The following is a 14,126-nucleotide window of genomic DNA, read 5'->3' as shown; positions in this document are numbered from 1 at the left end:
TCCCCGTGAATGCGTGGGTTCCCTCCGGGTACTCCGGCTTCCTCCCACTTCCAAAGACATGCACCTGGGGATAGGTTGATTGGCAACACTAAATTGGCCCTAGTGTGTGAATGTGAGTGTGAATGTTGTCTGTCTATCTGTGTTGGCCCTGCGATGAGGGGGCGACTTGTCCTGGGTGTACCCAGCCTTCCGTCCGATTGTAGCTGAGATAGGCGCCAGCGCCCCCCGCGACCCCAAAAGAGAATAAGCGGTAGAAAATTGATGGATGGATATTGATACCGATGGACTAGGAAAAAAAAATGATGGAAAAAAATAAGTAAAAAAAACAAACGGGATTGCATTGGGACAGATTCCGATGTTTTGAGAGACATTTATTAGGATAATTGTGTTGCTAGTGTTTTAGTGAGTTAAATAGTACCTGATAGTCGGAGGTGTACGTCCACGGGTGTCTTGACGCCAATGTCTCAGGGGAGTCGACGGCAGCTTTATGGACGGCACAAACTCAGCTTTTCTCGGGTAAGAAGCGACTTTTTACCACAATTTTCTCACCGAAAACTGCTGGTTGACATTCCGTCGTGATTCATGTTTGCTTGACCGCGCTCTGATCCATAGTAAAGCTTCACCTCCACGAATTTTAAACAAGGAATCACTGTGTGTTTGTGTGGCTAAAGGCTAAAGCTTCCCAACTCCATCTTTCTACTGTGACTTCTCCAATATTAATTGAACAAATTGCAAATGATTCAGCAACACAAATCTCCAAAATACTGTGTAATTATGCGGGTAAAGTAGACGACTTTTAGCTGTGTGTGTGTGCAGCGCTCATATTTCCTAAAAACCCGTGACGTCTTGCGTACACGTCATCATTACACAACGTTTTCAAGACGAAACTCCCGGGAAATTTAAAATTGCAATTTAGTAAACTAAAAAGGCCGTATTGGCATGTGTTGCAATTTTAATATTTCATCATTGATATATAAACTATCAGACTGCATGGTGGGTAGTAGTGGGTTTCAAAATACTGTACTCAGAATAACAACAAGCTGCTCACATGATCTGTAAATTGTTTGAATTTACTGTTGCAAGCAAATTATCCCTCTTCAATGAAACACAAAATCAAGCACTCGTGAATGTTTTAATTTGAAACCAATAAACGCAATCACGCAGACTTGTGACGTCACTCTGGTTGAAATGATGGTGATTGGTCGACGGACAACTCGGGTTTGGGGCGGGGCTTCTATCTCTGACTCAGAAGCAACTAGAAAGAAGCTCAGGTTCATTAATAAATTCACGTGTTGTATCACTGTGTCAACTACTTAGCTTTTCACTTTTACTACTTGCCGATTAAAATGGCGCACTAAACACGTTTAATCCGGCTTCCCAAAATATGACGTTGCGTCTCCCGTGTGTGGCGCACGAAGGGACATCCTCGGTAGGGCAGAGGACCAAGAGGCTCTCCTGACTTGAGGTAACATAGCGGCTCGGCTAACTGTTAAGCTCATTTGACACTCACTGTTTGTAGAGTCAGCGACAACAGCGACTTTCATTCATTGCAGAGTTCACTTTAAAATGCACGTTAAGTTAAGCTAAATCACGTTAGCCAAGGCTGCTAGGCGGCTAACTCTTGACCTTATGGCAGCTACTTGGCTAACCGGCGTTGGTGCTGATGCTGAGCTGGCTAAATCGAGATAGGAGTGGTTTGACTGTGACAAATGTGGTGTATTATCGATATTATCACGTTACACTGCAACGTTACGCACTCTCTATTTGCATTGAGATAACCCAGCTGCCAAAAACACGCTCGTAAATAATCAACTGATATTTATGTGAATATTTCCTGGATCCTTCTAAAACAGGGGTCACCAACGCGGTGCCCGCGGGCACCAGGTAGCCCGTAAGGACCAGATGAGTAGCCCGCTGGCCTGTTTTAAAAATAGCTCAAATAGCAGCACTTACCAGTGAGCTGCCTCTATTTTTTTATTTGTTTTAATTTACTAGCAAGCTGGTCTCGCTTTGCTCGACATTTTTGATTCTAAGAGAGACAAAACTCAAATAGAATTTGAAAATCTAAGAAAATATTTTTAACACTTGGTCTTCACTTGTTTAAATCAATTCATTTTTTTTTTTTTACTTTGCTTCTTATAACTTACAGAAAGACAATTTTAGAGAAAAAATACACACAATGATTTTAGGATTTTTACACTCATATAGCCTTTTACCTTTTAAATTCCTTCCTCTTCTTTCCTGACAATTTAAAATTTAAAGCCCACCAGGCTGCACCAAACTTTTGGTGCCTTGTTGACACATAAAAGTACAGTGGTGTATGCGCAAAAGTTACGAAGGTTGCGAGCCTGTTTGGTTCAACTTATCTTTGTGAATCAGCCTTTTCTGACATGAACTTCATCAAGAACAAACACAGAACACGCCTCACTGATGCACATCTGCAAGACTCACTCAGAGTTGCAGTGTCAAGTTACACACCAGAGTACAACACACTAGTTAACAGCATGCAATTCCAGGCTTCCTACTAACTGACAAAGAAAGAGATAATAGATTTGGTGTCCAGTTCAAAGTGTGACATGATTTATTTAAAAATTTGAGAGTTGACTTTTGTATATTACATGAGTTATTTGTACAAACATGGTGCAAAGTAATTCATGATTTGATAAAAAATGTTAATGGCTAGCTAGTTAAAATGGGATATTGTGATTTCACAAGACAGTCTTGGAAGTGATCATTTGAAAATGTTCAATTTGAAAAACGTGCACTTAGAGAAAATAAAAAATGTGTTGCATATTAATATTTATCTGTTTCTATATATATTTATTGTGAAAAATCATTAAGATGATCAGTGTTTTCACAAAGACTAATATAATTAATTATCCATCCATCCATCCATTTTCTACCGTTTATTCCCTCTTGGGTTGCGGGGGGCGCTGGCGCCTATCTCAGCTACAATCGGACGGAAGGCAAAGTACACCCTGGACAAGTCGCCACCTCATCGCAAGGCCAACACAGATAGACAGACAACATTCACTTTCACACATTAGGGCCAATTTAGTGTTGCCAATCAACCTTCTCTTCATGTCATATTATTTTCTCCTTCCAGTGCTGTTGTTTTTAGTTTTAGTTTGTATCAATAATAAAATATAGTTAAAGGTAAAGTGAGCAAATTGGCTATTTTTGGCAATTTATTTAAGTGTGTATCAAACTGGTAGCCCTTCGCATTATTCAGTACCCAAGAAGTAGCTCTTGGTTTCAAAAAGGTTGGTGACCCCTGTTCCAAATATTTACTGCACCAGACTACACAACATTTGCAAAGCACTGGCACAACTTTGCTATTACACATAAGGTAATATGAAATACTATTTTGTAAACTGTTGTGTTGAATTATATCAGGATGAGTTAGTCTTATTGTAGAGTGGTGGTAATAAGATAAGGCAGGGCTAATTTATTTATAGAACACAATTCGTCCGCAAAACAATTTAAAGTACTTTACAGAGGGCAAACATGAAAATACAAAATTAAAGTACCAATGATTGTCACACGCACTTGCATTTGACCCATCACCCTCACCCCCTGGGAGGTGAGAGGAGCAGTGAGCAGCAGTGGAGGCCATGCCCGGGAGTCATTTTTGGTGATTTAAGCCGCAATTCCAACCCTTGATGCTGAGTGGAAGATATTGGGTCTCATTTTTAAAGTCTTTGGTATGACTGAGCTTGGGTTTGAACTCACGACTCTCAGGGAGGATATTCTAACCACTAGGCCACTGAGCAGGTGAATAATCATCATTCTGATTAAAATAAAACACTTTCAGTTGTCATATGCGCTGTTTAAAAAAGGGTTTTTAGCCTGGATACGAATATTGCCAACATATTACATCTCCAGGAAGACTATTCCAGATCTTAGGAGCATAAAACTGAACATAATTTCACCATGTTTCATCCTGACTCCAGGAACCATCATCGGCGCCCCGTAAAAGGTGGGAAAAAGGTAATACGCTGGGGAAGAAGATGAGTAAAAAATTCGAATCTAGTCTGGACTCCTAAGGGGGCCTAGTCTGAAGTGGGGAAAAAACCTATGATTATTATTACTATTAGCATTGGTCCGGACTGGGAGAATAAACACACCCACTAATTTAATCAGAAAAAGGCATTTTTATACATAAACATTTTATCAGACTTATTGTTTGTGTATCTGCAAATATTCAACTGCTCAGATATAACATGTACTAAAAACTCTGTAGACAGACATTTTGTCTTCAAATCATTTTTGAGTTTGTGGATGAAAAACACCCCCACAAAATGTACCAAAAAAGCGGTAAACAGAGGTCCGGACCGTAGCATGAGTTACATGTACTGTTGTCAGCTGCTAGCATATATTATTTTGATCAAACATGGCGGATATGTCTGTTTCAAGCTACTACAGTAGTAAACAGTAGAAATGCGGTACTTACTATAATCCTGCATGGGACAATTTGCCTTTAATGAAAATTAAAATAATTGTGATATAAATCGAGATCGGATGATATGAAAAAATTAATAGTGATAATTTTTTTGCCATATTGCTTAGACCTAACCAGAAGATTTTAGAGGACAAAACACGTCTTTTTCAAAGTTGACCAAAAAATGTCAGTTCTGTCAAAGGCCAAATTAATAGATTTTATTTGCTAAAGTGAACAAGTAAAGTCAAAACTAGCATCCCCTAACTATATACAGTAATATTTTCTAAGGGGAGCCTTATTGTGCCATACTTTGAAACCTTGTCTCTAGAAGATGTTATGTGGCAGACATTGTGGTTGTCTATGGTGTATCTCTATTTTATCATGTTATTTCTGTGTGTGTAATCTTTTCAAAGCATCATGTGGTGGGCTTGGCCATTCCTGCCTGCTCTGATGCTTCTGTCGGAACTTTCGGTGGTGACGGTCCAGACGGCACCATGCCAGACCTGCCAGAAACTTGCTGAGAGTTTAATAAAGGTACTTCAGTTAAATGTTATGCACTTTGACCTCCTACTGATCAGGGCCTCAAGATTATCTTCCTCTGTAGGGCTTGGAGAGAACGGCCAACAAAAACTTTGGGGGAGGAAACACTGCCTGGGAGGAAGAGAAACTGGCAAAGTATGCTCGCAGGTAAAGAAGACATACAGACAAAATAAGGAAAGAGTTACTATGGTACACCCTTTATACCGTCTAATGAGCTACGATACAAGGTTTTGTTGAACTACATTGAGTCATGAGAAGGGCACATTATAAGAAACAACCTAATCAAATCATTATCATCGTAAAGGTTGACTTTTGATACATTACATGGATCTTATTATACAAATCTGTTGTTTCTAATGACATATGTATTTACTGTGTTTGTCCATTGCAGCGAGACTCGCCTCCTGGAGATAGTGGAGAGGGCATGTGAGAAAACCGACTTTGAATGCAACCAACTGCTGGAGAAGATAGAGGACCAGGTGGAGACATGGTGGTTCCACAGGTACAGTAAATGCAGGGTGTGCTTAATGTTGGACAGTATAGAACAGATTGTGCTGATCAATGAGGTACACTGCATGTGTCCTGCAGGCAGCAAGAAGCTCCCGACCTGTGGGAGTGGCTATGCATAGAGGAGCTGAGACTCTGCTGTCCACCTGGACACTTTGGACCTGACTGTAAAGGTGGGTTTGCCTTCATTCATGCAGAATTAATCACTGACTCTCATTTGCATGTCCTCGCCGTGCATGTGTGTTTTTTCTCCCGGTACTCTAGCTTCCTCACACATTCTAAAAGCATTTAGGTTAGTTAGATACTATAAATCAGATGTCTCCAACCATTCTTGTGAGAGCTACTTTGACAAAATATAATGGCCAAGCTGTACTTATTTGGTGCCATGTATATTTTCAGAGCTTAATTCAACCCAAACAAATTTATTTAGCTTGTTTTGTCAGAACATAAACGATATGTTGCTATTCACAACTCATTTTATATATAAATAAATGTGTGTTAATATCCATCTTGTATTTCAAAATAGTTGAATTTCTGGTGTATCTCAGATTATGAAATTAAAATATACCGGAAATAAATATAATCGCAACACTTTTGTTTTTTTCCCCATTTTTCATGAGTGAAACTCAAAGATCTAAAACTTTTACTATATACCTAAAAGGCTTATTCCTCACAAATATTGTCATACATTTGTTATACACACAAATTATAATACACATTATTTATTACATATGTATACTATCATGCCTGTAATTTACATAATCAGATAACGCATCAAAATATAAATTTGATCTAATTAACATTTGTAACTTCAGTTGTAAGGAAGTTACAGTAACGTTTGTTAGAAGATAATATGATGCCATTCCATATTGTTTTACAATGGACTTAAAAGCTGCAAAACTTTATTATTTATCCCAACTCAATGACATTTTCAAAACCTGTAGAGTTCAGCATTTTTTTAGTTTAGTTGACTTTATATGTTTACCTTAATGTACCCTACTTATACAGATCAATAACACACACATACAGTAGATGGTTGTTTAAAGTGACTACATGACAGGACATGTCCCAATAATTCCAGGTAAAAGAAAAAAATGGTCATACAGACTTGGTCAAATTTTGATTTAAAATGTCACATGAGTAACTTAATCCCTATTCAATGTTGCAATGCATACAACCAACGATAAAGCCTCATTTTAAAAGGAAGTCCCAGTAGGTTCAAATGCACACATTCAGGTGGCACACAGACAGGTTTTCACCTCCGCACAGTGTGGAGATCATAATTGATTTAATAATTGGTATAACAATATAATGTACATTTCACATGTATTTTTTTTTCTTTACCTCAATGATGTTACAGTACTTACAACTGAAAACGGCACTTCTAACTCTCTAAAGTTAGCAATTGTGTGGTTGAGCGATGTGATGTCCATGAACAAACCGCTTTTTGAACGATGTAAGGGAACTCTAAAAATTGAATCCCAATTTCTATCTTATACTATTGTGCGAATTCGTACTCATTGTTCACATAAAAGAGCCATTCAAAGTATTTTATCGTTCGGCCAGTGTAAAGCAGCTGATTGCGCTGCATAATAACACGTCACATTACTGGAACCTAATGGCGACCTACTCAGAGAAGCATGGCACGTTACTGATAGCTCACAGCGAACAAGCGGTATAGAAAATGAATGAATGAATGAATTTAATCTTTTGATCTATTCAAAATACTTTGAATGTAAGCACATTATTTCTAATATACACCCTTATCAAATACAGAGTGTCCATCAGGCCCTGGTGGTGTGTGTGGAGGTTTGGGCCGCTGTGAAGGCGAGGGGACTCGAATGGGAGATGGAGATTGTGTCTGCGATCCTGGATATTCGGGTCCCTTGTGCCAGAACTGCGCTGATGGGTACTACAGAGAGAAAAGGGTTAATAGCAGCACTGGAGCCTGTGCAGGTGCCTCAGATTTAGACGTTTTACAAGTAGTGATTATTGTCTTTTATAAGGGCATTCATGTTTGACCCTTTCCGTGTCGCCTTCCACATCAATGACAGCTTGCTTCTACTCATGTAAGAAATGCTCAGCGCCGCAGGACTACAAATGTCTTGACTGCAAACCTGGCTGGATGCTTCACGACAACAAATGCGTGGGTAAGTGTGATGAATGAGGCCATGCAGTGACTAGGTAGCCATAATGGAACATCATTTTACTCATCTTTGTGTCCCCTAGACATTGATGAGTGTGGTACAGAGCTGTCTCGTTGTCCTTCTAACACATACTGTCACAATACGGACGGATCCCATGAGTGCAGAGGTAGGCGCTCCCGCTAGAGTTGTCACTCTTAGGCCATTGTCCACACCAACACGGATAATCTTAAAAAGCTTTTCCAGTGTTAAAAAGATTTCCATCCAAGGGAGTGTAATTTCAAAACAAGTCTTGGCCAACACAAAAAATTATGCACATTTTGTCCAATCAGAAACCCAGAAAGAGCAGCCACAGCTGACTGTAACATTACGTCTCTGTTGCTGGATGTACAATGACATGTTTGAAATCAGCCCACATTAACACAAAGCCCAGGAAACATTATGAATGTTTTGTTTTAATCAGCAAATAGGTATTTGCTGCTGCACGAAATGAAACCAACACTTGTGGTGTTATAAAGAATCTGTTCATCAGTATAGTGATATATTACATGTACAATGAAATTAACATTATCTTTTAAATTAGCGCACACTTACAAAGAGTGCAGCAAACATCTGGACGTTTTTTTCAGTCGTCACTGCATGAAATGAAACCCATATGAGTTAGTAAATAATGTCATTTTCTGTTGGTAAATCAGAGTAAAACATGAAATAATGCCGGAAATTTTTATGACAATAACTTTAAAGTTGTTCTACGAGCTCAACGCCCGACCAGGATCTTGTCCAAAACCGCCATCGCTTGCACTGGTTCGAGTGTCAAAGCAGAATTGGAGAGTATAGCAGCAGCAGCAGCATATTGATGTCTTTTAAGCAATGAAAGTGAAAGTAGTAGTATTTTTACGTTTAAACATATAGTACGATACGTCCTCTTAGTGTGTTTAAAACTATTGTTGTTTACCTTATTATTTTGGAAATGACGGTGCGCAATCGTGACGTCAAGCCAGGATAAGCCATAAGTCTCCGTTTATCCTGTCCATACGCACACGCTGAAGTAGGTCTGCATGATAAATCAATTTTAAATCGGAATCCGATAAAAATAATTATGACTATGTTTGGGGGGAAAAAAACATTGTATTGATGTTCCTATCCATCATCTCTCGCATCTCTAAGCTAGGTTTCTCCTTCCTAAGAGAGCCCTCTCTACTCAAGTCCGAACCCCAGGCGCTCCCCACACACGTCAATGTTTCCCATTCATTAATTTATTTGTGGCCACAAATAAACTCAAAAATACAGCTTTGGTGCTACTGGGTTCACCCTTTTTCATAAACAAATTATAATGAAAGTGTGGCGGATGAATTATGAATCCGCTTCACACCTACTTTGTCAGACTATTACCAGTAAATGCAGCAGAAAAGGTCTGTGGTGGCAATTTTGTGATTTTGACGCTATATTTAGCGAGGACACGTATGCAATAAAAGTGAAAGAGAGGAGTGTCTCTTTGCATCGTGCATTTATTAGGTAATCAAATACAAACGGTCAGAATAGGCAAAGTATTCGCTGTGGGAGACTTCCTCCACAATGTGCATACAACTGTCCACCTGGACACTTTGGACCTCCCAGCTAGCGTTCCCAGGCCAGCTGGGAGAAAAATTTTCTCCACCGTGTCCTTGGTGTTCCCTGTGGTCTCCTACCGGTCGTACGCACCCTAAACACCTTCCCAGAGAGATGTTTGGGTGGCATATTGACCAGATGCCCAAACCACCTCATCTGGCTCACCTCGATGTGTAGAGCAACGGCGTTACTCTGATCCTGAATGACAGAGCTTCTCACCCTATTTCCAAGGGCGAGCCCTGCCACCTGACAGAGTAAATTCATCTCGGCCGATTGTACCCGTGATCTTGTCTTTTCTGTCATAACCCAAAGCTCATGACCATTTGTGACTATAGGAACGTAGATCAACCAGTAAATTCAGAGCTTTGCTTTCAAGCTCAGATCATTTTTCACCACGACAGACTGATGCAGGGTCCGCATCACTGCAAACCCACTCCGATCCGCCTGTGGATCTCACAATCCACTCTTCGCCCATTCGTGAACAAGCCCTTGAGGTACTTGAACTCCTCCACTTGGGGCAGGACCCCCTCTCCGATGGCATGCCACCCTTCTTTGGGGGAGAATCATGGATTAGGATTTGGAAGTGTTGATTTTCATCCATCGCTTCACAGTCATCTGCAATCAGATCCAGTGAGAGCTGAAGATCCTGGCCAGATGAAGCCAGCAGGACCACATCGTGCGCTACAAGCACAAACGTAATCCTGCATCCTCCAAACTGGATCCCCTCAACATTCTCACTGCGCCTAGAAATTCCGTTCATAAAAGTTGTGCAGAGAATCAGTGAAAAACGGCAGCCCTGGCAGAGTCTTTGAATATATGTATAAGATTTTTTAGCCTTTTATAATCCCATTTCATTGCAATTTTATTTAAAACCCCTAATCTTCTGTTGTCATATAAAGTTTTTGTTAACACAAAAATGAAAATCGAAATCAAAAACCGAGTTTTCAGAGAAAATTATGGGATTTTATTTTTGGTCTAAAATCGTTCAGTCCCACGCTGAAGATTTGACTTATGAAACTCCTCACCCTTTGGAGCGTTTTCAAAAGTTTGAGGTTTTTAAGGGCAAAAGTACACGTTTACACATGGACAAGAGGCCAAAACAAAAGTGTCCATGTTTGTGTAGACATGGCTTGGGATGAATGCACCTTATCTGTTTGTATTTTTTTCTAACTTGAAAATATGTCAATATTAATGTTGTTTCTGTTCTCCAATGCTTAGGATGTGACCAGGCATGTGTGGGCTGCATGGGCAGTGGTCCTGCCCGCTGTAAGAAATGTGCACGTGGCTACAAATTGAAAGGAGCCAAGTGTCTCGGTAAAGATATTGCTTGTTTTTTTTAGTGTCGCCGCTTGAGTTTAGCAAAACTGACCACCCTTCTCCTGGGTGCGTAACAGTGCTGCCATGGAACTTCTCCGGAGTCCGCCAATCCCCACCGCTGTTCTGATGCGCAGTGTTTGTAGTAAAGTGAACCACAGACAGTTTATTCTGTCCTTGCATAGGAGCAGAAGCAAATAAACTTGGTGCTGCCATTTGAGATACGTAACGGCTGCTGAATGGCAACACCGCTGAACGTCTCAAGATTTGCAGTCCATCAGGCACGAATTTCACGACGGCCACAAAGGGCATTGCTCTCATTGACCCTCTGTTTGGCTGTGTGCCCCTCGAAAAAATTATATAGGCCACGGCCACATTGGCCATATTGCCCCAACAGATGCATCATTTTTCCTCCGCTGAGTTTTTCATGCCATTACAACTTCTTTGACCAGTGTTGAGTTTAATTCTATCTGGTATGAACCGTCACAGTCCTACACACAGCACATTGTTGTACAACACACAGCATCACAGGGCCAAAAAGGGGTAAATCCATCGCGCATAGCAGCCTATAATCCGGATGTGCAAATGTCTCCGGCTCCTCAAAACCCAGTGAAGACGTCGGATGAGCTAAGGTAAGAAAGTTTGATACATTTGCGAAAGCACAAGAAGACAAATTTACAGCATATATTATGTAACACACTGTTCATTTTTAGCAGCGCAAGGCCACGATTTGTGCGGGTTTTGCAGTTTTCTCTAACTCACTCAGCCATGTGAGTTCAGCGTTAGAACACCGCATGAAGAAAACACTCCTGGCCATGCACTAAAAAAAAAATAAAGCCTCAACATGTTATTGTCACTGTGGGCAATATAAATACTAAATTATTAAGGAATAAACAACCCTGTGAAATAAACAGATGTATTTATTTAATTGAAAGTAATGCATATTCAAAATGTAATTATCTTTAACCTTTAAGAAACAATAATGACCTTGGACTTCAATTCATTGCTTTATTTGATGGCCTTCCTGCTCTGTCATTTAGCCTTTGTGCCCTCAAAAGATTTACAACACCGCTTTACCCCTAACCCCGAAATTCCAGGCAAGCCGTCCATCAATACTCACAGGCTGTGACGACTCTTGACTTGAACTCATGGGAAAGATGACAGTATGGCCTTGCATAACGACTACTTTATTTTTATATTTGTATCAAGCAAAAACACAACAGTAACAATCCCTGGCGAGTGTTGTACATACAAACATTCAACTCTTGCTAACCACTCCCCTGCTTTCCCGTCCCCTATATCCTTCAACTATGTAAAATTACATCTGAAAACCTTTTGACAAGTTGTCTTCCGGTCTGTCCCTGCCCATAAGGATGTTTTAATCTGCCTTGAACTCATAGTATGTTATTTTGAAAGTACAATACCTTCACTATGCCTAGGATCTTATTCATGGTGTATTGTTTAAGAAAACGACTGTTGTTTCCTCTGACAGACGTAGATGAATGTAGTGAACGTGCAATAGCGTGCCCAGGACTCAATGAGGCGTGCATCAACGAGGTAGGCTCCTTCCACTGTGATTGTGCTGATGGCTTCATCAGAAGAGACAGCATTTGTGTAGAAAATAAGCCTCCAGGTAAAATTACTATGCAAACATACATTACACATTTACCTATGTTTTGACTTTAAACTTTAACTTTGTATTCCTAGTTGATCCAGAGAAAGGGCTTTTTGACGAAATGACAGACGACGAGGTTCTTGTTCTGCAACAGATGTTCTTTGGTGTCGTGATCTGTGCCCTGGCGACGCTGGCTGCAAAGGGCGACATGGTTTTTACCGCTATTTTTATTGGCGGCGTGGCCGCGATGGCAGGTTATTGGCTGACGGAGAAGGGGGACTATATGTTGGATGGATTCCTGAAGGGTCGCTAGGATGTTGGAGGATTTGCTGCATGTAAGTGTGAACTAATGACAGCTCAGCTGGGGATGGGTAATTTTGTAGCCTTAGTGGGATTCAAATGGGTTGGGAAGTCATTGGAAGGGTCTTAAGTATGTTTGTGTTCATCAATGGAGAACATCTCAACCTGAAGACTACGGCACTGAGAAGTGTGAAGAAGAATGAAACCACACTGCACTGATTTTTAAAGGAACTGAATTCCGTACCTCATTTGGTAGGGAAAATGGTTTTGCAAAGACCTCAACTGATTGTTCAAGTCATTTATGATATTAACTAATCTTCAACATGTCACCATGTCCATTGTTTGTCATATATTTCAATGCTGTGAAGTACGGAATACCAATGATGTTCATCACAACTCTGGGAATCTCCATTATTGAATCCTTCTCTGCAGTAACAATGCATGACACTGGAATGAAAGAACAAGTCATGATTTGCATTCATTTATTGTCTTTGGCATGGATGACCTGTAACAGATGCAGAATCATGCCCCTGCTACAAAATGTAAAAGGGAATTTGCTTAGTTTCAAGCTATAATTGTTGCCTTTAATTTATTTGTCCAAAAATATTTATTAAACACATTTTCTTTTATTTTTGTTGACATATCCTGTGTATACCGTTAATTTATTCAAACACATATTTTCCACCGGTTTGTTGACCTAACTTTTGTTGTGATAAGTTGTCATAATCATCACATAGTCTGCGTTGCTTCCCTTAAATTCATGTTCAGCTGTATTCATCCTTTTATCGCTACATAAAAAATAGGACAGTCTGTTTTTTGTGGGCTTTTTTTTATTTAGGTTTTTGTAATTATCACAAATGAATATTGGTGGTTTGAATGAACTATTAGTGATGAACAGCAGTCAGTTGTCTTGTGACCATATCCACATCTGAAAGATGCTCTTGGGTTTGCTGCATATTCTTGCAGTAGTTGAAGCCTTGGGTGAGACAACAGTGAATACTGACCTATTTTAATGTTCCACTCCAGTTGATGGGGTTGAGGCGCAGCCTCTCCCTCTCCATCATGACCTCCTGGGAGTGCGTTAATGCTCTGTCTCTCCACCTCTGCTCCATTAGCTACAAAAAATACCAGCACAGATGCGACCTCTTTAACCTCAGCTAAGACACCCTTTTTGAACACGACGAGAATATGAGTACCCTCTTGTTCTCGTCTCTGTAGGAGGTCATTGCTTTCCTGTGTTGGAGCGCTTGTGTTCTTTCTGCGGACAGGGCGAGGCGGTCCATCTCACGTATATACTCCGCTTCTTTCACCTTGCTGGCCAACTGCAGCTTGAGTGGGACACTTTTCTCCTCCATCTGTCTCTTGAGCTGCTCACGCAAGTCCTTCCTGCAACATATCAATAACGTGATGCAATCCTCCTTGGTCAGGAGTCAGAAGACGGAAGTCAAAAACACATTGATACCATGTACCTGTACTCTTCTTTCTCCATACTGGTTCCATAAAACGGTCGTTGCCATATTTGATGATACCTGTCAACAAATTATTGATCACTCTCAAATAAATCCGTCATTGGTCCAAGTGTGACAACCTGGCATGTTCTCTCTTCTGCATGATCAGTGCCCTCTGTTGGTTGTGATGGTGAGCAACGGGAGTTTCC

The 14,126-nt window shown here is 40.4% G+C and overlaps 1 protein-coding gene across 2 annotated transcripts; it reads left to right on the top strand.

Moving 5' to 3' along the window:
* Positions 1 to 1,207: 1,207 nt before the first annotated feature.
* Positions 1,208 to 13,279, top strand: LOC133554952 (protein disulfide isomerase Creld1). 2 transcript variants are annotated; one of them, XM_061904281.1, is made up of 12 exons: positions 1,208 to 1,465; positions 3,954 to 3,990; positions 4,855 to 4,975; positions 5,046 to 5,128; positions 5,373 to 5,483; positions 5,570 to 5,661; positions 7,265 to 7,444; positions 7,543 to 7,638; positions 7,718 to 7,801; positions 10,459 to 10,554; positions 12,047 to 12,187; positions 12,262 to 13,279. In XM_061904281.1, exons 3-12 carry the CDS (start codon positions 4,859 to 4,861, stop codon positions 12,480 to 12,482), a joined length of 1,221 nt encoding a protein of 406 aa, XP_061760265.1. In that variant the 5' UTR covers positions 1,208 to 1,465; positions 3,954 to 3,990; positions 4,855 to 4,858; the 3' UTR covers positions 12,483 to 13,279. The 2 variants fall into 2 exon arrangements, with proteins under 2 accessions (XP_061760265.1, XP_061760264.1); XM_061904280.1 differs by lacking the exon at positions 3,954 to 3,990 and having other exon boundaries at positions 1,209 to 1,465.
* The last annotated feature ends 847 nt before the right edge of the window (positions 13,280 to 14,126 follow it).

The sequence above is a fragment of the Nerophis ophidion genome, linkage group LG06, assembly GCF_033978795.1.
Source record: "Nerophis ophidion isolate RoL-2023_Sa linkage group LG06, RoL_Noph_v1.0, whole genome shotgun sequence".
NCBI lineage: Eukaryota > Metazoa > Chordata > Actinopteri > Syngnathiformes > Syngnathidae > Nerophis > Nerophis ophidion.
The sequence above is the reverse complement of the archived record's forward strand: the minus strand, read 5'-3'. Positions and strand labels throughout refer to the sequence as shown.

Coding starts and splice junctions, on each gene's coding strand:
- LOC133554952 (XM_061904281.1), top strand. CDS start 4,859: ATGTGGTGGGCTTGGCCATTCCTGCCTGCTCTGATGCTTCTGTCGGAA. Junction 4,976..5,045: donor TTGCTGAGAGTTTAATAAAG/GTACTTCAGTTA, acceptor CTTCCTCTGTAG/GGCTTGGAGAGAACGGCCAA. Junction 10,555..12,046: donor GAAAGGAGCCAAGTGTCTCG/GTAAAGATATTG, acceptor TTCCTCTGACAG/ACGTAGATGAATGTAGTGAA.